General features: G+C 39.9%; 1 protein-coding gene across 3 annotated transcripts; it reads right to left on the bottom strand.

Moving 5' to 3' along the window:
- Positions 1–3,296: 3,296 nt before the first annotated feature.
- On the bottom strand, positions 3,297–19,394 carry GOLGA7 (golgin A7). Of its 3 annotated transcripts, none has more exons than XM_024578923.4 (6): positions 19,263–19,394; positions 18,915–19,047; positions 13,807–13,959; positions 8,047–8,148; positions 6,933–7,000; positions 3,297–4,673 (listed from the first exon to the last, which is right to left on the bottom strand). In XM_024578923.4, the coding sequence occupies exons 2-5, from the start codon at positions 19,023–19,025 to the stop codon at positions 6,962–6,964; spliced, it is 405 nt and encodes a 134-aa protein (XP_024434691.1). In that variant the 5' UTR covers positions 19,026–19,047; positions 19,263–19,394; the 3' UTR covers positions 3,297–4,673; positions 6,933–6,961. The 3 variants fall into 3 exon arrangements, with proteins under 3 accessions (XP_024434691.1, XP_024434689.1, XP_024434690.1); XM_024578921.3 differs by having other exon boundaries at positions 6,933–6,995; XM_024578922.4 differs by having other exon boundaries at positions 6,933–6,995; positions 19,363–19,384.
- Positions 19,395–25,695: the final 6,301 nt, after the last annotated feature.

Below are 25,695 nucleotides of genomic sequence, written 5' to 3'. Positions count from 1 at the left end.
TGTTTTTATAAAAATTTGGGGGGCATTTGAAAAAGTATGGAAAATAATAAGAAATTTATTCACCCTAAGCTCTGTGCTCCTCTTTCTGACCCCATTTCTCTTCCCCTCTCTGTACAGGTCACCGTGACTTGGTGTTTGTTGTTCCCAGGCCTATTTATGTATCTTACCACATATATGTGTCAATAATATGTGAATTGTGTATATACGTGTTTATGTCCATCAACTAGGATAACTCATGGAATGTAATCATAAAGCAACTTTACTTTTGCCTCCAATATTATTTTTGGCTCTTTCCATTTACTTACTGAGTATAATTCTTCCCCTATCACGGAATGGAAACTGGGCAAAGTCCATGATGACGCTTGTCATACTTTGATTGAAAAAAAGTCCTATGTTCTCTTTAAGTCACAAAACACAGTCCCAATTCAGTAGTTAAAATGTGCGGTTTTATCATCAAAACCGCCTCTGAAGAATGCTGCCATGTTCGCTGTCAGTATGGCTGCTGTTGGGAATTATGGTTTCTTATAAGATATTTTCTACCCTGAAGTAGTCCCTCCATGTCATTCTCTATTAAGATCTCTTTCCGTGACATTAAAAATGCCCAAAACATGCTGTGAGATGTTTCCCTTCCTAATTGTTTAACTGAAGCACTCTTCATTTTAAAATTATATAGTAACATGTACACTAATGCTGCTTTTTCAAGCACATAATCCTTCAAACATCTAAAGTAGGAATTGTGCAAAAGAAAACATTTGTACTTTGTATGAGATGCACATAGATGTGTAAAAGTTGTTACACTAATCCTTGGACTGGTAGGAAATGTTGCCTCACGTCCACATTTCTGAGTCCTTGTGTATCACAGAACCTGACCTTCTACAGTTACGTTGTTTAGCATTTGGTTGTTCCCAGAAGACTAATTGCTGAAACATTTTGGGTAAAACATTATGTTCATTTCCTGGTAATAAACCGGTCTGTGAAAATACGAGGTAGGAGAATATATATATATGAACAGGAACATTAAGATCAAGAACAGATCTGGTGGCCAATGGCCTGATCCTTAGCCTCCACCCCCACTTTTCCTTTTAAAGAACTCTTCGTAAGTAAAACCAAAAGGAGTTTTTCAAACACAAGGTGGTTTAGTCATCTGAAGATTAAAGATCTCCGTACCATGGCGGAATGTGACAGCGCAAGGTCAACAGAGTTCTAACGAGGTCGATGCAGCGCTCAGGTACTGTTTTTAAAAAAATAGAACAAACTCTACAGGCATAAACTTGTTTTAACTTGACAATGACCCTTAGCATAAATCTTTGGTTGTCCCTGATTTACAAAACTATTTCTGTATAAAAAAAAAAATTAAAGTCTTTTTTAAAAGTTGAATTTATTGGGGTGACATTGTTTAATAAAGCCACACAGGTTACAAGTGTACAACTCCGTAACACATCACAGGCATACTGCATTGTGCGCTTTTAAAGTAGGCATTAAGTTCTTATGGGGCTTCCTAGTTTCAGGCAGAATTTCTGCTCCAATTTGAGGTATATGGAAAGAACTTAGGATACTATACAGAAGAGCTGCCACCTTTATTTTGGTTATGAAATTTTGTTTACTAGTTTCAGAGCAGAATACACATACCACTGTATTCCTAAACTCTCCTAGAATTTCGGTGGTCCAGAACCTACATTTTAGCATTCACAATCCATGGCAAATAACACATTAATCAGATGTTTGCTATCTTCTCCACATTTCCAAGTTTTGAGTACTGTGGAAGAATAAAACTCTTCACAGTTTTTACACATTTGCAGATTAAAGTTGGTCACTGTGGAATGGGCACATTTAGTGATGTTTATCTTCCAACCAAGCACCAGTGAGGATGTGGGCCACTATGGTGTATTTCAGCTATTATCTGTACTATGAAATAGTCTCTGGTGATCAGATCCCAAGACTGATTCATTTTAGCTACTAAGTGTGTGACAAGCACATCTTTCAGTTTCTTGTAACTTTGTATGTAGAGAAACCTAGCAGTAAGGGCTTAAATGAATACAAAGTATCATTCCCACTTTGTTAGGTCCTAGAGAACTTTGAAAAGTGAAATTTTCTAAAAGTGAACTTTTATCTGTATTAAATCAAAGAATTAAGGAGAAACATACTTTAAAATGTCTCCTAGCTTTAATCACAGCTATATTTAACATCCCATATTGGCAATGTCAATGATACACAGAATAATAAAAGGACAAAGTTGAGTAGAGGCATATTTGTTATTTACAACAAATAACAAATAAAAAGATTTATATCTTTTCCTTTCCCTGGGAATTAGAGTTCATTCGAATCCTCAAAAGTAGTTATCTTTAGGCAAAAATCCACTCCAGTGGAGTATGAGGCACAGATTATCATCTTCCATTCTTAAAATGACTTTGAAAGTCACTATCTTATCGAGTCAAACATCTCACTAATCAAGATGTAGTAAAGTAACTGTTATTGACCTGTCAATTTGTATTTCATGCACTTAACAAATATGCGAGTTCTAAGTGTATGATAATGCTGAGAGGTAGTTAGGGATGAATGCAAGGATATGTAGAAACAATCTCTGTGCTTATGGAATTTAGAACCTCCACTATTGGGGTGAGGGAGGAGAGAAGCATGGCAAGGGGAAGGGGAGATAAATACATAAATCAAATACAGTACTAAGACTCTGACCTTTTTACATGAAATCAAAATAAATTAAAACAAGAAACAAAGCATAGTACTCTTGGAAAACTATGACTTCAGCTTATGCCAGGAGCCAGGGCCAAGTGGAATATGGAAGGAACTTGGCTACACATGAGTATTATTTACTGTTTTATTTGGGTAGGAAAAGAGAATCGGAATGTTTTACAAAAAAAGAAAAATCTCACAAAAGAAAAAAATTGGATTATAGATAAAACTGTATTTTACAGATTGTTAATCTTTAGAAATGCATTTCACTTTTTAAAAAGGAAGTGATCAGATTACCCAAGAAAGTAACTGTGATAATTTTTTCCTAATGAACATTCCAATCTCCTATTTTTTTAGTTGAATGAACTTTTGACTATTAGGGACTATTTCTTGGTTTTTACCTACTTAGCTAACACCTGCTCTTATGAGATACAGCATCTAAAAAACTGAAAAGTGTGACAAACTATATAAATGTTAAGATTTCTGTTTAAAAGGACAAAGCTATACTGAACCAGTGATTCTAGCGGTCTAGTATTGTCTCTCTGCCAAATTTGTGGTCGCATCATTCACCATGTCCCCAACTCACACCAAACACGACACACAGACAATTTGTTTAAGAAAAGTTTTACTAATGTGTTAATATTTCAGCAAAATTATTGCAACGGGTTTAAAAGGCAGACACACACATTATTATAGCCTATAAAATAACAAAGATGTTTTATACAATTAAAATATTACACAGACCTATGGGATTTATTGAATAACAGACCCATAAAAGAAATTAAATCTGAAAGATTAAATCCGATATTAGCACCTACAGTATCTCTGAAAGGAAAACTTCTGTTTCATTCTCTCCTAACATATGTAACTCTCTCCCAAATATGGTGCTCTCAAACCTCCAAGAGGAATGAAAAGCATAAGAAGCCTGATACTAAAAACATACAGCCAAAAGAACGAGGAATTTGACACAGACTTGAGAATTTTAGTTGGAAATCACTTAACTTACTGTACTTGAACCAATCATGAAATTTCTGTGCAATGAATACTGTGTACACACATACACACACACACACGGAAAGTCTATGAATTATAAGGTTTGCCAGTAGGGATAGTTAAAAATTAGCAATATACAGTATTATTCCTATCAAATTTTTTCTCATAAGTTATATTTATAACAAAACTATAACTAAAATATTTATTACACTTGCTCATTACACTTTCAGGGACACAGCAGGGGCATTTATGTATTTGATGGTTTAGCATCCACTTTATTGTGCTTACTTATTTTATTAAGGAACAAGCAACACATACCGCATCTTTCTAACATTCAAGGTAATGCAGTAATAGCAAACTTCTCCAAACAAAAATAACTGGAAATTGTATTAAATACTGCTTTATTAGAAATAATTGCTATAATAAAACAAATAACATTTTTCCAATGAACATCAGTTTGAGAAACTTAACAGCAGAAATAGATCTTTAAGATTTGAGCCATGGCAAAACTGATAGTTCTTTGAAATCTGGGAGATGCATTAACAAAACCACAGACACACCCTACGCTATACCAAACTCCTGAAGAAAAGCACTTTATTAACTTGGGGAAATAAGACTGAACACTGGCTAAGATACAACTTTGACATCTATAGCCACCTGGTAAGCTGGCCCAGGGAATGAAGAGAGCCACTGGTACTGGTGGCCAACTACATATTTCTTTAATGGCTTTGAATAAAAAAAGTGAAATGCTTCATTGTGTTTTCTCAGAAACTAACAAAAAGGTTATAGAGTCCTACACAATTTGGAGACACAAAGTGGATGCTGAGCGACTAGAGGTCACTCCAGGTGTGGAATTTTAGAAAGTTAGTCCTTGGAGTAAATGGCACCGTGGCTCTGGCAGCAGATACAAAGGAATGACGCTCTGGAGAGGAGGTAGGGGACGCTCTGCGATTGGCCAGTGGATAGATGACGGTCCCAGCTGGAGCTAGGATCTATAATCAGAGGGGAAAAGTAAAGATTTTAGAAAAGGATGCTAAAATAACCTCTAAAACATCTCTCTTAGGCCAACTGAGATGAGTGCCCAATATATGGGCTAATACTTGGATCTGTACTAAGTGCCTAAGTACACAGCTCAACAGTCTACAAATTCAACCCCAGTACATTCTGACCAATCCTGTTGTAAGAGGCAGTACAGCACAGGGTTAAGTGGCAGATCTGGGGCCAGGCTGCCTGGATAACTACCTTCCAGTGTTTAAACCTTGGACAACTGATTTAAGTTCCCTGTGCCTGAGTCTCCTCACCTGAAAAATTGGGATGACAGTATCCACCTCACTGGGGTTGCTGTGATGATTAAAATTAAGCATTACAACAGTGCAGGTACATAGTAAATGCCAACAAATTTAGCTATTTTTATTATCATAAATTTATTGTGAAAGGATGATTTGTCCCATTTAAAAAAAAATAATCTTATTCCAAACAGAGAAAACACTGTTAGTACATTTAATAATAAAGATATTTAAAAAATTCAACTTAAAAAGAGCAAATTACTTCTGTTTTAAGATCTCTTTTAAATAAAGGCCATCTCCATGATTTGTGTACTCTCTTTATTAAATCATTAATTTAATCCCCATATAATACTTCATCTGCACACACCTTGTAGACTTAAGAATTAATTATTCTTATAGTTTACTCTCCGTCCTCCAAAACTTCAGCCTGCATTGGATCCTGGACCTGAGGAACACATAGCTCTGAAAACTAAATTGTGCCGAACAAAAATATCTTCATTCATGAAACTATCCAGAAGTTCCTAATGTAAATCTCCCATTGCAAAATTTCACAGTTGTTTGAATATTGATAGATTAGTCTCTGGTGTGTAATTGCTCAAAACCCCACACCACTTCAGAAAAACATTATATTTAGCAATAATAGTTGCAGAATGAGTCATGGCAAATGGGTTGTGCCAAGTCAATGCAGCTGCAATTGATAAAACAAACTTATTCCAATGGCACATAACAAAAACCACACATAAGGTTCCTGACTGCTCATTCGAGAAGTATCAGTTTGGAACTGTTCATGAGAAAGTGTATGGGCAAGTAACCCTAAGTGTTCCAAACAAAGCCTTTTTAAAGAAATAAAAGTACGGCAGATGCTGCCATCATTTAGAACTTTGACTTTCACAGAATTCAAGTGACACATTCACTGGTGCGAAAAGAAGGCAGCCTTGGAATGTTGGTCGTTCTGTAGGATTCAGTAAATGGTACAAGAGTAGACAAAATGTACTTTTAAAAAGTACTGAAAAAGAAAAGAAGGGGATAAATACTTAGAATAATCTGATGAACTCTTTCCTTTCTCTATATTCTTGCTGCTACAAGTACTTATAGGAAGTATGGTGTAAAAAACAGATTCATGGTCAATTAGTGTGACTTTGAGAACATCATTTAATCTATTCGTACCTTGGTTTGCGCATCTGCATAATGGGGAAATACTTGGCAGAATTCTTGTGAGAATTAGAAATACCATCTGTTTAGTATCTGGAACATAGGTGATACCCTCAAAAGAGGCCATTAGTATTGTTGCCCTGGGAAGGAATATGTTTGCTTTGGTAGATTCTATCTCTGTGCTTTCTGGGAATTAGTGATAGGCATCTGTAAACAAAGTTAATTAGGAAAGCAAAGCAACAGAGCACTATCTGTTGAGAGTAAATGAGTGAGATCGGCAAAAACAATGTAGTACAATTTTCTGTCACTTAGAAGACTATGCTAATATACTATGACTGCTACATGATTTTGCCTATAAATTTCTATGGGTATTATCTAATTTGTTCATTTACTCAAGGTCATTTTACGGTTATATAGGAACATAAACATTCTAAACAAAATAATTAAATTTATGTTTCTACTCACTAGAGGTAAGGTTTCTTTTACAGGGCTATGAAATACTCATGGTCTCCCCACTCCACTCTAAAATTTTTCTTTAATTTTTAAACCCACTTGTTACATAGGCAGGGGAATCTTAAAAACAAAACAAAACAAAACAAAAACAAAATAGTCTGAAAATAATACTGGGGGCAAAAAGAAAATCAGGCTTAAATTCTGTATCGCCAAATAGAACTTGGGTTAAATACAAGTCTTAAATATCAAGCCAATACAGAAAATATGCCACCACACAACTATTTCTTTACCATGCGGGGAGGCAAATTCATGCATCCTACGAAATTACAAAGCCACATGTAAATCGTACTCCTCACTTACCTTCAGTTCTATGGTTTATCTTCCACTGCTCATCCCTCTGTCTTCATAAATGGTAATTTCAATCTGCACAGCATGGCTGTTAAGAAAACACACTACAGAATAGAACATTTTATAAAAGGGGACTATAGCAAGGTGATGTGTATGGTCTGCACGACTTTTCTTTCAATTCACTTAGCTTATTTTTAAATTATGAAAAATTTCTCCTACTTAAATGAGATACAATGCTTTGTCCATCTTCCTGAAAAAATTTTAAGAAATGTAATTGCTTGTAGTACTCCACATGTAGTTCCTCCCCAAACACTGATGATTTGAGAAAAAATTTGGAAAAAGATGTGTTTTGTAGGACTGGGGGTTTCTTAACTGAGAATCCATGGAGGTAATACTCAGGGGTTCAAAATTCCCTGAAATTATATGCAAACTTTTTCTTGGGAGAGGGTCCATGCCCTCTAAAAGTTTAAGAATCATTGTGATAAGAGTATAATAAAACTGCTGAAATTATTATCAGCAGGAAGGCCTGGGATTATCTGACCTAGGTTTTTAAAAAAATTATTTTATCCATTACTCTAGTTATCAAGCTATATTAGTTTTTTTGCAATTTCATTTACCAAATTCACTTAGTGATTTTCAAAGCTTACTGCCTCTAAAAATATGCACAGTATGTCAAAGGTAATGAAATTATACATCTGGCAGCTGCAACTGATTTCAACTAGTCAGATGAACCCAGGGAACTGCAATTCATTTGGATGACAAGTCTCACCACACATTATGAGTTTATGCATTTCAAAGGGGCTTTAGGTTCAGAGTTTCTGCAGCTGAAATGCATTACTCATACCACCCCCATTATTACTACAAGATGCCCTCAGAACCACCAAGAAAGACAGTAAGCAGAATCCTAAACAATCCAGAGACCTGCACAATGCAAAGGAAGGACAGACATGCTTTAAGAAAAAACGCTGGAGGTAAGAGGCTTATGGTAGGTATGCAATTCACAAAGACAATTAATTCCTAGGGCAAATACAAGAGGAGCTGAATTCTCTTTAGCCAAAGCCAAACAGTACCATCAAAATTTTCATTTACAGACATTTCGATTTTATGATCTGGACTAAAAAGATACAACTCGAAGTCCTCTCTCAATGGGATCTGTCAGGAGGAGGCCTTGGGGAGCATATATCTTCTCATTCTGCTCTTGAATGTATTTGGAGATTTTCTTCAGAACCTGACAGAAAGAAACACCACAGCTTTTTACAAATTTCATCAGATTTCCCTTTAAGTATCAGCTGGATCTCAACATCCTCAGGCAGTGTAATTAGCTTTCGAAGTCAGTCATGGGTATTCACGTGGAAGGATGCAGCTCCGACTACCTGTCTCACACCAGCTGCATACAACATACAGCACGGCATGATGGACTCTAAGTCACAAACACCTTCAGTGCAGTGTAAGCAAAATGCATACAAGAGCCGGAGACCCACCCCGTCTCCTCTTACCCCCATCACCTCAGTCCTGGATGTAGAGAAATAAATGGAGGACAATACACAACAGTTAGTTGTGCTTTTCTTTTTCCCTACTCATGAAGTGTTGTTAATGTGACATCTCTAACATCAAGGGTACTTCCTGGCTGTCCCCTTTAACACTTAAGAACTGCTTCTTCCCTCCTTTGTACATTTTCATCAATTTTAAGTAATGATACAAAGTTGGCCTATAACAAAAGGTAGTCCCGTTAGTTTAAAACTGAACAGTTTATTTCCTTTGTAAAGCACATGGGCATTAGCTGCCATGAAGTTTCTGATGACTACATGTAGTGCTACCCTGTCCTAGACGGGAACCTCAATTTATAAGTTTAGTATTAAGGTTGTAAAAGTCAAAGCAAATGTAGACAAAAACCAGATAAGATACAAAGGAACTTCTGGAAATTGCCAAATCTCCAGCTTTAATAAAGGCAATTCTGAGACAGATAAGCTAAAAGAAAATAAATCTTATTAGCTATATACAAAATCAAAGAGTTACAATGTTTTATTTCAGATTCAAAACCATCAGAACCCTTTTCTGGCTCTAATGTTCAAAGAGCCTTTGATCCAGTTCTTTAATTACTATATATTTTCTTAAATTCACACTATGAGCATATGATAAAGTCACAGTTAAATGTGATCACAACTTAAAGGGAAAAAATAACTGTATGAAAGTAAAGTTGGAAATTAAGAAATGATTTAAGAGTGGGTCTATAATGTACCAGGCCAAACAAATAATCTATAATGTTACAATTTAGGTGCTTTAGTATAAACTGGTTTAGAATTTAAAACTCTATGTGTTTTATATAACAAATTTTCTTATTGCAGGAAAAAATAATTTAGGTAGTTTATTCAGGTTACATCTTTGGAAATAATAAAATCTAATGTTTTATGTCTTAAAAAAGAGCATGGTAGTATTAAAAGAGCAACCTTATGTAGTAAATTAAGTATACTATTTCATTCTCCTATTTTCAACCCTCAAGAATTTGAGCAGTGTTTGGTCTTTATGGGGGAGACCCCCCCAAAACTTAGGCACCCTCTATCAGAGTTTGTCAGTCATGCTGAAACAATGAATAGAAGGAAGTAGCCCCTCACAGGACCCAACTCAAGACTCTCAATCTTCTGTCCAACCTCCTTCTCAGCTCACCTGCCAGAACTGGAAATTGGAGAGTCAATCTCCCCTCACTGAGGTCCATTTATACTAAGAGGACACTCAGGAAAATGCCTGCATGGCTGGTTTCAAAGAAAGGATTCCTTCAGAACTGCGTTCCTCCCTCTCCCCCTGGACAGGTTACTAGCAAAGAAATCGCATTCCTTTACTTGATCCAAGCACAACTTTGTTGTGCAGGTTTTTATCTAAACTTTAATAACATTCATGTGCACTTGGGTATCAGTTTAGAAAGAAAACAGTTTTCTTTTTGTATAAACTCCAAATCCTCTTAAACTACTTTGGTGAAGGCAGCACTGTCCTAAACAAGATGCTTTTAAACTCTTAAGTCTCTTTAGCAATAGAAAAGCATTAATATGAGTAAACTCATACTGCACTGCAGAGAGGACAAAGCACCATTCTCACCCCCAAGAAACCTTATGTTGATATGTTATTCATACTTCAAATCTGTTGTCTTCAAAGCCTCAATAAACCCCAACTTGTATAATATTTACAAAAGCTGAACACAATCAAACCTCAGAAAAGACTATTGTCCTCATCGAGAATATTAAATTGGAGAAACCCTCCCAGATCCTTGAGAAAAAATACCCTAAGTGAGGCTAAGCGAGAGCACCAGGATCACAGCTATTTTCGGAAAATATCTAAGTTTCTTCTGACTGTGTTCCTTTTACAGATGACAGCACACAGGCAGCGGGGATGTTTTATAGTTGCCGAACAAGGCAGGCAGCTACTGAGAGAAACTCTACAGTCCCATTTGTTCCCTAATTATAATGGGCAGCAACAATAGAGAAATAACACTGAAGTCTTTATTTTCATTTTAAATCAATAAAAAGCACATTATAGGAAAAAAAAATGCATGATTGTTCTAGTGAGTTTTAAAAGGCCTATTTACAATTTCAAAAATTTAACCCACAAGACAAAGTGTGAGCACTATTAGGTTTGCTTACTGTTCGTAAATCAGAAACTTTAGTGTTTAAAACAATAAAGACTAAACGACTCAATCCTGTCTTTTCAAAAGTAGAAAATTACAGCATGAAAATTCCTAAGGCACAAACTAGAGAGAGGGTAGTTGCTGCTATACAAGTACACATTTAAAAACTTTTCTTTTAAAAGTATAGGTACATCATATCTTAAATATGAGCATTCCAGTTCCTGGCTTTTCATGGTCTAGTTATTCATGTCCAGTTTCTAAGATAAAATCACCTACTTAAAAAATGGGGCCATGCCTTAAAATTTCGGTTTCTTGACTAAGTTTATTTGGTTTTTACTGGCTTTGTAATAGTTATTCTGCAGAGACCTTGATTAGACTTACGATGTAGTACCTTCTCTATTGCCTATGAAGCCAAGTTAAAACATATATTGGGATCAATTTCCACTGTATTTCTGATACTGAAAACTGCCTTCCAAGATTAATAATCAAAAGAATTTTAATTAAGAGTTGCTAATAAGCTACCAGCTGCTAAAAAAAGATTACTTGTACTTCAAATTAAAAAATCATCTATGTCACTTCACAAATAGCTGATTAAAACACACATATATGCTAACTCAATTCTTAAATCTATCTTAGAAAACACTCTTTTTAAGCATCTACCACATGTGAGGCAATTTATCAATGCTCAGACCCATTCTACAGTTGAAAGCACTCTGACTTAGAGTAACAGTAACCTCTCTTGTCCATGATCCCATAATTAGTAAATGACTTGGCTGTCACCCAATTACCAATTTCTTTTTACAATTAACATCAGAAGGAATTACCTGTATCTGTATCAGCAAGTGTACATGGTTAAGTAAGTTAATTAAAATATTATTAACAAATTTAAAAGCTATAGTGAAATGACAACTCAAGTATATGATACTCCACTAAGTATGAATAAAATCATCTGGAGAATAATGGATCTCTAACTTAAATTGGCAGTATTTTACACTTCTTTAAATGACCATCCTGGAAAGTTTTTATGCACATGAATTCAGCTTGCCCTTCCCTTCTACATTTAGCTCTTCATCAAGTCTTGGTTCTCTCACCAACATATCCCTTGAATTTGTTCACACTCTTCCACCTCGACTACTCTGGTCCTTGTCCAAGCTATCATCGCTTCCCTGGACTTCCACAGAGCATCCTAACTGGTTTCCCTACTTTTATAACTTCTTTTCACGGAGCAAAGAGAGCTTTTTACAATGAAAATCTGATTCTATCCTTCTTGCTTAAAACCTTTGAGCAGCTTCCCCCTGCTGAAAATAAACGCTAAACTTCCTTCCATGGACTACACAGACTCTTGCGTGATGCGGCTCCTCCTCACCTCTCCAGATTCATCTCTAGACACGGTTTCCCCCACTCCTCTCCTTCAATACCGGCCTTCTGTCAGCTCCCGGGGCTCAGGAAGCTCTCTGGGCCTTTGTACAGAGTACTCATCTCTCTGCCTGAATGGCTCCAGGCTTTTCACCCTTCATGTGGCAGCTTAAATCCAACTCCTCAGAGGCTTTTTCTGAAGGTCTCTCCTATCATTTTTTATCACAGGGTTTGTTTTCTTCAAAGCAATTGTCACAATTTATAATTTTGTTGGTTTTGTTTCCTTGTGTCAGTTGTTACCACTAAATTGTAAATTCCACAAGGTTAGCAACCACATTTGCCCTATTCAGTTATATCCCCTGCATACTGGTTAGCACACAGTAGGTTTTCAACCGATATTTATCAAATGAACGAATCGTGTCCCTTTCACCAAGTAAATGTATTATTAAAGGGAAGCTGCTACAACAGAACAGACTGAAAGCTGGCACTGATCCTTTATATCTTCGGATCTTGAATGTTAAACAGGAATGAAAGCTAACTGCTTCTTTGTAATTTATTATTTAAATATACCCTTTGTAACACTAGCTCAAAATATTTCAGCTGCAACTGTAACTGCTCTCTACTACGTGCTGTACAAGACAATCACAGGGACATTTCTATTAGGAGGTATAATACAGATATCAGTACACCATTTCATTTTCTAAACATTGAATTTTATGACATATTAGGGGCTTACTGTGATTAACTGAAATTGATTCATTTACCCACATTCAGTGAGTGCCTAATATACCCAAGGCTTGGTATTAGGCATGAAGAGGGATACAATATAGTTACAGTGCTGTCCTTGATCTCAAGAAAAATACAAACTTGTTGGGCAAAAAAGAAAACTACATTCTGAAAGTAGAGTGGTAACTGCCAGAAAATAGATACAAATAAAATGTGGGGATACCACGGAAAAGAAAGGACTGTAATTAAAAGAATAAGGAAAAGCTAGATGAAAGTGGGACACAAGGGGCTGGTGAGATTTGAACATGGGAAGAATGGCAGTCTAGGTGGAGAAAAACCTTGGAGGCCATGTGTGGTGACTAGTGAGTAACTGAATTTGGCTGAAAGATATAATGAGGACGGGGTGGGGGATCGACCTGAAAAGGTAATCTGGAGGTTAGCTTGAGAAGGGGCTTGAACTTTACGCAGTGGCAATAGATGGGAAAACAGGGAAGGTATCTGACTCAGGAGTGTTAGGGAAATAAAGCTGTGTCTTTATGAAAACGGCAGCAGAAAGGCTGGGAAGGGAAAACAATCAAAGAAATGACTTGTCAGGAGACTATTTCAGCAGCCTAGGAGAAAGGAAATAAGGGCATAAATTAGGACAGTATTAAAGGAAATCATGAAAAGTTAACGAATGCGAAAATGGAAGATATTTCAGTCCCTGACAACTGATAAATTTTTCTTTCTTCTTTATCCTCTCACCTAACGACGGTACTAAACAGGATAGGGTGATATTAAACAAAATAGAGAGGGTGAGGTTTGACTTTTGGAATCTAGGTTGAGAAGCCAGTAACTCTGGGTCTAGCAGGCAGTTGGAAAGAACTGAGGTGAAGGGACAGAACTTAACATAGAAATTTAGGGGAATAAAGTAAAAAGATTCTCAGAGAGCTGGGCAGAATGAGAACAGATTTTTTTACATTCTTCTGAAGTGTGAGCCAATTTGAACACTGATACATTAACTCCAAGTTGACATATCAATTTTGATCTATTTCTGAAAGATGCAGGGCTCTCCTTCATGTGTTCTGAACACGGCAGCAACAACAAAATTCAAATTATTATTACAAACGCCACTTTGGTAACTGTCATCTAATAAACATGTGATAAACATGATTTTAAGAGGTTTTACGAAAACAGTGGTAGCCTTACCTTCTCGTAATGAGTTTCCATGCATAGGAAGATGGTGTATGCTGTTAAACAAGCCAAACAGCCTTCGAGATATGACTGACCCCCAAGTTTCTCCGCTTCTGCATAAAGGTTATTTAGAGTTCGAACTGTTTCTTCAAACTGCTGCCTATCAATCTGTACAGGAAAGAATTCAAAAATAAGTTTTGGGAAAAAAGATTGGCTACTCACTAATGCTTGCAATCACTAATTTATGTTGCTGTTTTGTCAAAATTATTATCTAATAATTGGCAAAGAATTTTTAGATGATTAAATGTCGACCTAAGTTGCTGAAGCTGCTTAGTGTTTAATTTTATCCCTATCATGAACACCGGGTATCTGTAAGTCTCAATACAGTTTTTAAAAATTCTCTATACTGAATTTTACATAAATTAAGTTATACAATTCTTCCATCTTTCAATTCTATATTCATATTTACTGAGCACTTACCATTACATATCATGACAGACCTTACAGAAGGACAGTCTCAGTCCTCACGGAGTTTACAGTCAAATGAGCAGAACCAGTTCATAAACATAAAAATGCAATGAATCGACACAGTACTATGACAGAGGTGTCTGTAAGCATAAAGTATGGTTGGGGGCGGGGGACAGGACACCCTCCCTTTATCTAGAAAGAGCAGGTGGTGTTAAACTGAGTACCTAAACACGGGCATTCACAAGGCAAAAAAGGGAAATAATGACATTTGAAGCAGAAGGATCAAAGGGTACAAGTTCTATGAAAACAGCAGCAGAAAGGCTGGAAAGAGAAAAGAATCGAAGAAATGACTTGTCAGGAGACAATTCTAGCAGTCTAGGAGAGAGGTAATAAGGGCAAAAATTAGGACAGTGTTAGAGGAAATCATGAAAATCATCTTCTGTATATTCTGTTTATTAATATCCCATCATTTATTTATTTATTTATTTATTTATTTATTCAGTCAGTCAGTCAGTCAGTCATTCATTCCTCACCCAAAGACATTTCCCCCCCATTGCTTTAGAGAGAATGGAACGGAGAGAGAGTGAGAAACATCAATGAGAGAAATATTGATTGGCTGCTATCTAGTTTGTGCCTGGGGACTGAATCCACAACATGAGCACGTGCCCTGACCGGGAATCAAACTTGTGACCCTTCAGTTATGGGACAATGCTCCCACCAACTGAGCCACACTGGTCAGGACTCCCATCAGTTTTAAAGTAACTATTTGGTACTAAAAGTTCAGCATGAACTCAAAAATCTCAAACTATCGCACTAGTCTTCCCAATAAGTCATTGCTATTACCTCTTTCTATCCAGTGACAGCATTATCTTACACTTACATTAACACTACTACTGTTCATTTTTCACCCTAATCATCTGCTTTTACTTTCTTCTGCCAATATCACTTTATTTTCTTCTAACAGTACTTTGTAGATTTTAAATCTCAATACTTTACCCTAGGACTTTCAAGGTCTGTTAATAGTTTTTCATCCAATACTACCATTCTCGGTAACAAAGCACAATTAATCCGTCCTTACTATCTCTATCTCCCTTATATTAAAACTAATATTACTTACATATGAATTCTCTTTTACGAAGTCTTTTTATAGAAATAGATGCAGAAAGAAGGTCAAAGGACCTCAACATACAGTTTGAGACAAAATATTCCCAAGAACATAATTTTTTAAAGTATAAAGCAATTTATGATCATCACCCTTACGCTATTAAAACTGTTTAGGTTAGAAGCAGTTGTAAGCATTGTTCTGTCCTTTGTGTGAAAAACTGTGGGCATACAATCAGCCAATGGCATGACAAAGTTTAATGCAAAGTTTAAAGTGTTTTTCAAAAGGAGCTACTCTTCACCTCCCAGACTATCAGAGTCTCTGACAAGGGCGGATGGGCGACGATGGTGCCCAGAGCCAGGGCAGTCTTCCCTCCCTGAGCCACCACTGGAAGACGTGGCTTGTCAAGAATGGCCATCTGCGGAACCTAGGTCAGAATTCTCATTCCCTGAAGAGAGACTTAAGGCAACAGCTCAGTGAACAAATATTAAAGGTAAACTACTCTCTTCACCTAATTAGCCTAAGTTAATGCCTTCAGTTTGTCTATCAGTAAATCTGCAAAAACCTAAACAATTTCAAACACTCACATTTGCTTTACCTACAATCTTATGATCTGATAAAGTTCTTTGAATTATTTACATTTTTTTGGACACAATATGATTCAAAACCATGAGATCCAACCCAGAAACACTTCCTTCAGATCAGAATCACTGATCATACCAGCAACATTAATCCTTAAAAGTTATTCCAGGACTATAAGGCTTTTGCAGGTAGAGGTAAATCATAGATCATTAAAACAAACAAACAAACGACTAAGGTGAAGGACTTTTTAAAAAAGGGTTAAGAAAAAAGAAATAAAGGCAAAAACCAGTCAAGCATTTCTTCAGAAGACTATTTTTAAAAAGAGGAAAAAGGTAAAAAGCACAGTAGGCGGCAGTAAAGGCGCAATGTAACACGCGAGGGCCCAACCGAACAAGTGCGGGCACAGCCGCCTCGCGCTCTTCAGGCTCTGTGAACAGGCGTCAGCGCTCTCTCCCAGGTGCTTGGGTGCTGATACAGGGGCTGAATCAAAATCCGGAGATACGTCAAGGTGGAGCCAAGTACAAATTCCGATCAATAAACATTGAAAGGCACAATGCAATGAGGACTTCAGGCTTGTTTTCCCAGAATTTCTGTTTCTTGAACTATGTGGTAGAAAGCATGGAACTGAAGCCTAAAGTAATCACTAGTCAAAGGTAATTTCTACTGACCAGATGTAGAGACAGTTTTAAAGGTATATAGGGGGAAAATGCCTCAATTATAGTTCGCTCATTTCTCTCCTACCCTTGAAATGTCTGTGTTTTGGGTAAAGTGAGAATAAAGCTCGCTTTAAAGAACTGTCCTGGCAACAAAGCACTTAGGCATCAAAGTATTACATTTGAACAGGCAAAGGAGAAAGCAAACTTGTTAACAGACAGAATTTGTCCTCACCCTCAAATGAAAGGGCACAAATGTGTGTATGTTCAATGCTTTAAAGTAACACAAAACACTTGTGCATTAGTTTCTTCCTCTATTAAGGTGCCAAGTGTGATGTCCTCACAAAAGGACAATCAGCCTCAGTGGCACAGCAATCAGGACAATTTCTAGGGCTAGTTGAGAAACAAAGAGAGAAACCTTTCAATTTTCCATCAAACAAGCAAGGAAATTTTAAACCTGTAATTTAAATTTAATCTCAACACAGAAAAAAAGATATCAAAGCTTTCCCAAGCAGTTTAAAGTATAAGCTAGTGTTCTAACCCAAACATTTAAAAAGAAAAAAAAAATCAAAGGGACTATTGAACGGCGCCATATAACATTCTATACAGTGCTCAGAATCACAAGCGGTTCTGGGCTCCACGAAGCCAAAGAAGTGAATGGACTCCAGAATTTAGAAACATCAATCTCCTGTTGTGATTCTGTATTCCAACTATAAACTGAAGCCTCGACCACACACAGTGGGAGACTAATGCTTGCTTACCCAGATATATGTAAGCTCCAATGTGAGCTCCAAGTTTGACAAAGGAATCTTGTAATATCCAAACAAGTGTGGTGAAAAATAGTTTGCGTTCTGATTTGAAAGTACATGAATAATGCAAGTCAGAGTTTCCAAAACAAGGCTAAAAACATTTGACCCATTTCACCTAAGTCCTAACGTGTAAAACATGCTGACTGTGATGTTCAATTATTTCAGAAGCAACGTTCAGTAGCTTTAGACAGCGGGCAACTGGCTCATCTTCTAACTGCCCGCCCCACTGTGGAAATGTCCAACTAGTGTCAGGCGGGGTTAACTCGTAACATCGTGACAACAAACTGCAGCATTCATAGGGCGTTTCACAAGCAAGCCAATCTACAAACCATCTTTATGAGACATGTCTGATCTTTAATTTGCATGTAAAGAAACCTACTCGGGCCACTAACCTGCCCAAGGTTACAAATCAACCTGAAGGACACTGTGACTGATCACTGTTGATTTTCCAACCTTGGCAGTCAGGCAGGACCCACCTTGCTACAAGCTGGCTTTAAAGGACTGCGACACATTTTTCTAGTACAGACTCACCCAACACGCCCATTATTCCACGACCGGCATTTCTTAACCCCACACCCACAGCAAGCCTAATCACTCCTCGGTCCCTCACCCTCCTCGCCAAAGGGAAAGCCACAAAGCTTGCTCTCCGCTGAGCAGAAACTGACTCCTAACCAGTAAACAGTTGTAACGTAACAAGGCTCAGGACCGAGGAGCTTCGCTTTGGCTGGGTGAACAGATGGGGGCACAAGAAAACACCCCATTCAAACGGCTCGCTTTGTTGTACCTTCAACATAAGACACAACGACTTTTTTTTTTTTCTAAGTATGCAGAAGGGGAAACATCCCACTCTTCCCTTTCTGTTCGCAGGGTTGCCCAAGGACCTACGTCCTGACGGTTTTGATATGCAAGCCAGCACGGCAGGGGTGGCTCCCAGGGATCCGAATTGGGGGTGACGAAGTTAAAGGCCTTGTTCTTAACATCTCCCCGTCCAGGTCCATCTAATGCTCCACGTTTTTCAGGTTCCGAGAAGGCCTGTCTGCACTGTCTGGCACAACTTAATAAATCCCTTCCGCCCAACAGCGCGTCCAGCGCAGTGGCCACAAACGCCAGTCACGAGAATGATGATTCCTCTTGCGTGGCGAGGTAGGAGGATGAGTTGGGCGGCCTGGCGCCTCAGGAATTAGTTCCTCCTCACTGCTGTCAGTAACCCGGGGTGGGGGTGGTTGACAGCAGGGGAAGACGACTGGGTACAGACCCCCGGCACTGGGCAGCGCAGAGCTCTGTAAGGTCACCCCACCCGGAGGCTTGGCCTCACTCCTCCTCCTCCAAACACTAGGTCTCGCTTAGGGGCCCCCTCCGTACACCTGCGGCCAACGCCCCTTCCTTGACCGCCCCTAACCAGAGCCGCGAGACACGCCGCGGCCCGGGATTCAGCCCGCCCCCCACCCCCTTCCACGGGTGGTCTCCCTCCCTCGCCCCAGCGCAGGTGAGAGGTGCCAGGATGCGTACCCGGTTCTCCAGCTCCGCGGGGAACTTGGTCTGGAACTGGCAGCGTGTGCCACTGCTGTAATCTCGCTGAATGAATACCTTCCCAAACACCGGCGCCTGCTGCGGCCTCATGGCGAGGACAGGACCGGCCCCGCTGCGGGTTCGGGGGACACCAACCACGGTCAGATCCCCGGCCTGGACCCAAGACTCCAGCCCGCCCGCCCCTCAGACCCACCCGCCGCCCAAGGCAGCCCGAGGCCTCCCCCGCCCCACTCCCCTTCACCCATGCTGTCACCGCGGGGCTTTTGCTACAGCCCGGGCTCAGGCCCCGCACCCCCCACAACCCGGTTCGGCCCGGGAAACACGAACCCGCCTCCTCCGCCCTCCAGCTGCTGTCGCGCCGCCTGCGCCGTCACTTACGACCTGCCCCAAAAGGCCTCCTCGCCCGCCCCTCAGCTCGGCCTCCTACCTCAAGGCTAGGACCCACCCTCTTCACTGGCCGTAAAGCGACTCTGCCGCGGCTGCGCGCTGCGGGGCGGTGACGCGCGCCGTGGGCGGGGCCCGGGCCGGCGGCACTTCTCGCCCCGCCCCGGGGAGCCTATCCGGAAAGAAAAGGCCGGGCCGGGCTGAGGGCGGGGCGTGGCGGACCGGGGCGGGGAAGAACTGTGGAGTCTGGGGCAGGCTGTGCTTTACCGGGATTTCCCTGTTGCGTCATTTCCTTGCTGATCGCGGCGAGGTAACTTCTGAGCACTGATTGTAAGGGGTTACTTTTACTATTGATTGAATGTCGCAGCTTACAGGTGGGACACGACGCAGTACAAAATAAACTGCTCACACGAATTTAGAAATGGGAAGTCGGCTCCTGGGGGTCCATAACGGGGCGGAAGTAAGGGGGGACGAAGAAACTGTCAGGGCTTCACTGTGAAGCATCTTTCCTCCAACTCTTCTCCGAGGTGCCGTCTTTCCTCCTACTCCAAAGATATTCATTCCGTACCCCAGCCTACATCCCTCAGTCGACCTGAGGAGACAAGCAGTTCTGCCTCTGTCCGTGGCTGGCGACCTCACTTAACTAAGCATACCTTTGCAAGGCAGCCAAAGAACCCTCACCTTACCCTTATTTGGTGGTGTCTGGCTAATATAACTTGTTAGTACCTCTGTTTGACTTTGCCTTTTATGTATTTTAAAAATATTGTATTTTAAAAACAGCGTTATGGAGGTATAGATAGCGTACAATAAACAACATATTTAAAGTGGAAAAATTGGTAACTCCTGACATAAGTACACAATCAGGAAACCATCCCAATCAAGTCAGTGAACATTTATCACTTTCAAAAGTTTCTTCATGCTCCTTTGTAATCTCTCCTTCCTGCCCCTCCACAGCCCCTTCCCCAGGCACCGATCTGCTTTCTGTCACTATACACTAGTATGCATTTCCCCGAATGTCATTAAAAAAAAAAAAGAATCATACAGAATGTCTTTTTTTGGTCTGGCCTCTTTCACAAAGACTATTTTGAGATTCATCTGTTGTTATCAACAATGCATTCCTTTTTGTTGCTGGGTAGTATTTCATTATATCAGTATCCCACAGTTTGCTTATTTGTTCGTTCACCTGTTAATGGACATTTGAGTTGCTTGTTGTTGGGGGCTATTACAAATAAAGCTGCTATTGAGTATTCATCTACACGTCTTTGTATGGACGTGGTTTTATTTCTTTGGGTAAATATCTAGGAGTAGAATGGCTGGGTCATAGGGTAAGTATATGTTTATCTTTTTGGGAAACTGCCAAACTTTTCCATAGTGGTTGTGCCATTTTACATTCCCATCAGCAGTGTATGAGAGTTCCAGCTGATTCACAACTTTGCCAACACTTGTGTTATATCTCCTTGTGGTTTTACCTTTCATTTTTCTATGACTAATGATTTTGAACATCTTTTCACGTACTTGTTTGTCATCTGTATATCTTTGGTGAAGTGTCCAAACCTTTTGCCAATTTTTTGTTTGTGTTTGTTTTCCTATTACTGAGTTTTCAAAGTTCTTTTTATATTCTAGAGAAAAGTCCTGTGTCAGGTACATGATTTGCAAACAATTTTTTTCCTGGGCTGTGGCTTGTCTTTTCACTCTCTTAACATATTCACGGGTTTGGGGGACGAAGGTGTGACCATCTTGGGGATGGCGTTAGACCGCCTGCCATAGGTATGGATTGAAGTTCATCTTCCCCCATGTGGTTATCAGATTGTTCCAGCACCTTTTAGAGAAAAGGCTGCCCTTTATCCACTGTATTGCCTTTTTGCCTGTGTCGAACGTCAGTTGTTTATGTGTGTGTGTGTGTGTGTGTTTGTCTGTTTCTGGATTTTCTACTCTTTCATTTTCTGCTCTTATTTTGCATTAAATGTCTACTAGTGCTTGTCTATGAAGTTGATGCTTCCTTACTAAGATCTCGCAAGAGCTGTTTTCCTAAAGATATATGCATTTAAAAATTTTTGTTGTTGTTGTTTAAGTACAGTTGTCTCCATTTTCCCTCTCTTGAGCTTGATGCTCTTGAGATGCCCTTTATGCGGTTTGTAATTGGGTCTCTGGATGTAATTGGGTTTTGATTTTTGTTGGGTCATTCTTTGGTGGGTCCTTCCCTCTAGCTGGTTGACTGAGGTTCACTCCACCCACCACAGCTTGTATGCTGTTGTGCAGGTGCTGCCAGAACAAAACCACAAAGCCCAGGAAAGAAACCCACACCTGTAAAAAATAACTCCCCCCACCCATCCCACTATCAACAGCAAATGAACCCGTATTAATAAGGGTGTAGAGAGATTAAGACTATCATAAGAACAGAGAGCAAATATGAGATGACTTACTCAAAAATGATTTTGAGAGGGTAGAGGGAGGAGCACTAATAAGAATTGGGAGTCAGAGCAATGTGAGGAGAGAAAGTAAAATTTACATCATGAATAAAAAGGGAATGAAGAAGGTAGAATGGAGAATGAGAAGGGAAGCATATAGTGTCATAACCTTTGGCATTTTAATTACGATATGTCTTGGCTTGGGCCTCTTTGGGTTCATCTTGTTTGGGACTCTGGACTTTTTGGACTTCTATGTCTATTTCCTTCACCAAGTTAAGTAAGGTTTCTGTCGTTATTTTTTCAAATAGGTTTCAATTTCTTTCTCTCTTCTTCTTCTGGCACCCCCATGATATGAATGTTGGTACACTTGAAGTTGTCCCAGAGGCTCCTTACGTTATCTTCATTTTTTTTATTCTGTTTTCTTTTTACTCTTTTGCTTGGGTGTTTTTTTCTTCCTGATATTCCAAATTGTTGATTTGATTCTCTGCTTCATCCACTCTACTGTTGATTCCCTGTAAGTTATTCTTCATTTCAATTAGTGTATCCTTCATTTCTGACTGGTTCTTTTTTATGGTATCGAACTTCTTGCTAGGTTCATTGAGCATCCTTATAACCAATGTTTTGAACTCTGGATCTCGTAGATTACTTGTCTCCATTTTGTTTGGTTCTTTTTCTGGAGTTTTGTTATGTTCTTTCATTTGGGCCATGTTTCTTTGTCTCCTCATTTAGGCAGCCTCCCTGTGTTTGTTTCTATGTATTAGGCAGAGCTTCTATGTCTCCCAGGCTTGGTAGAGTGGCCTAATGCAGTAGATGTCCTGTAGGACACAGCCTCCCCAATCACCCAAGCTGGGTACTCAAGTTGTGCCCACCATGAGGCCTGTGTATACCCTTGCCTTGTAGTTGAGCCTTGATTGTTGTTGGCAGATCAATGGGAGGGATTTACCCAGGCCAATCAATTGCAAGGACTGGCTGTGACCAGTGACCATCAACCTCTGACCACAGTGGAGGATCACATGTGCAAAGGGCCCCTTCCACAGAGCAGGACTTCCTTCAGCAGGCTTTGATTCCTGCTGAGTCCGCCCCTTGAATGTGTTGCTTTTGGAGATGGTTGGGTAGTGGTGCTTTGATGTGGACTGAAGTTGTACACTGAGTGACCTGCCTCTGGGGCCTCCCAGGAGGAGCAGGTCAAGGACAACCTCCATTTGTGTTCTGCCCAGGACCACTAGGCATAAGCTACAAAGCAATATAAAAATGTCTGTTACTTCTTTTGGGTCTGGAGGTGCCATGGGGAGGCGTGGCTGGAAACCAAGGTTAGCCATTGCTAGTGCTGAGGTATGTGGCTGAGGCCAAATGCTGCTTGTTTGAGAGAATTCAGGAGAATCTGAAGCATGAGCCAAGATAAGCCATATATGTGGAGGAGGCACTGGAAACAGCTTGGGTGGGCCTGAAAGTTGGGTGAGGCATGGCCTCAGGGAATCCAGGCATGGCCAAACAGTATGAGACAGGCTGATGGAGTCTGGGATATGGCACCCACGTGCTGGCTCTGTGGGAGGAGGGCTCAGCAAAGGAACAATGGCCTCTGCCAGCACTTCTGTCTGGGAGAAAGCTGCCTTTCCAGCTCTCACCTTGATGCCAAACAATTCATTTCCTACCTATATGTCTGTGATGCCTTTCAAGCTGCTGCCCCTGCGCTGGAGCTCAGAGGGAGTGAGTGCGAATAAGTCTGTGTGCAGGCCCTTTAAGAAGAACTGCCTGGGACTCCAGAAGTTTCCATCCTCCTCAGCATCAATCCCTGCTGTTTTTCACAGCCAGAAGTTATGGGGACTTGTATTCCTGGCACTGAAATCCTGTGCTGGGGGGCCTTGTGTGAGATTCAAACTCCTTACTCCTCTAGGGGTTTCTCTGAAGCCAAGATATCCCCCTCAATTTTTATCTGCAACACATGGGTATGGAACCAGCCTGTTCCTTGTCTCTGCCCCTCGTACCAGTTTGATGTTGCTGCTTCTTTAAATCTATAATTGTAGGACTTCCCTTCAGCTTCATTTTGGGTGGTGCTGAATGATGGTGGTTCTGTGGTTAGTTGTAATTTTGATGTGGTTGTAAGAGCAGTACCGTGTTTACCTATGCTGCCATCTTGACCAGAAGTCCCCATTTCTTTTTGATGTCACAATTTTCATCTTTCTATTTTGTGTAACCATTAAGAAATTACTGTACCCATAGTTATTTTTAATACTCTAGTCCATTAATCTTTATACTTAAGTCAAATGATTTACATGCCATATTACAGTATTAGAGTATTCTGATTATATGTTTCATTTTGCCAGTTGGCTTTGTATTTTAATATGATTTCAGGTTAATAATTAACATCCTTTTATTTTGCTTTGAAGAACTCTTTTCAGCATTTCTTATAAGGCAGATCTAGAAGGGATGAACTTCCTGAGCTTTTGTTTCTTTGGAAAAGTCTTTATGTGTTTACTTCTGAAGGATAGCTTTGCAGTGAAGAACACCAAAACCAAGTTTCTATAAAAGTATGGGATAAGTACTACAAGCAGAAAAACCTCTGTGACTAAACCCTACCTTATCGAGAGCTCTCCTTCTTATGAATCCCCCTGAGCACTTTGAATACCATATGTGCTTCATGATTGTGCACGCTCCTTCATGACCCCTTGGGGTTACTTTCTTTTAAAATATATGCATTTCTTAAGTGTAGGATGTGCACTGTTATAGAAAGAATAGAATTCTAGAGTAAGAAAGATGTTAGATGTTACCTGCCCACCTCCCACTCTGTGCAGAAATTTCTCCTACAACCTCTGCTCGAACACTAAATTTAGAGACTAATACACTACAACTTTATGACCCGGAGCCCTTTTCTTTGTTAGAAAGACAACTTTTTACTGGCTGGAAGTCTGCTTCCCTGTAACTTTTATAATGCTATGTCAGAATGAAACTCCTTTCTCAGAATTCTGCAATAGCTGAAGCTTGGTGCTTGACTGACTACCTGTGAGGACATACTGCTCCTCCTTGTAAAGCCTGTCCTATCTGTATTAGTCCACCACTCATCTCTCTGCCAGCCTTGAGAACCATATTTCTTTACAGGATTGTTGGAGTGCTGTGGCATTTGCCTTCAAAGCAAATGAGAAGGGATTCAAGAAGACTATTCTGAGAGCTTCTAGCGTGTCCCCTGGAGTTTGTGGCACTCATACTGAAGTGTGTCAAGGCTGGAGGCTGTGCCTGTAGGTGCCGCTCCGGGTAACCTAGTGAAGAGGCTGCTTTGGAAGGGAGCTGTGCTTTCTCTGCTGCTGCAGCACAGGTACGGGTTTTCCAGGGATCCAATGATCATGCAGAAGAGAGCTAGTCGGGTCTTCTTAAATGGAAGCCTATGAAAGAGGATTTCCTGGAGAGGCAAAGGAATCCCAACAGACTAGCGGGTGGCCAGGGGAAAGCTTCTAAGCTGCAAATGGAGGAGAGACACTGGCTCAGTCAAGGGAGCCCTGGAGGAAGCTGCCAGTTGTCCTTCTACCCCCAAGTGGACACTGCCACCTCATACAACCATACCTACCTCTTTGCTATTTTCTTCTAATATCCTCTCCCCTTGGGTCTGACCATGAAAGAATCAAACATGGTGATGACAATCTGGAGGAGGAGATGGGATGATGAAGAAAGACTAAGCTAACCACGCCTTTCCCCCATACTTTCCCTTTATTGGCTACCGTGCTTGGGGAAGAGAGAAGCCTTAAGTTTAAATGAGTTTGGGGTTTTGATGTTACACTGGAGGCACATTTTAATTATTGACATGAAACTGTTGATTAAAAGGGAGTTGCTAGAGATTTCATTGAGGGATGAGAAAGAACAAGTCCAGAGAGCAGGCTGGGAGGGGCAATGGGAAAAAGACTAAAAGTATTTCTTCAGCCATCCAATAAAACTGTAACGCTTCTAATCACTGATCCAGGTCTTCTCTCCAAAGTATC

The sequence above is a fragment of the Desmodus rotundus genome, chromosome 13, assembly GCF_022682495.2.
Source record: "Desmodus rotundus isolate HL8 chromosome 13, HLdesRot8A.1, whole genome shotgun sequence".
In the NCBI taxonomy this organism is placed as follows: domain Eukaryota; kingdom Metazoa; phylum Chordata; class Mammalia; order Chiroptera; family Phyllostomidae; genus Desmodus; species Desmodus rotundus.
This window is presented reverse-complemented; position numbering and strand designations above follow the sequence as displayed.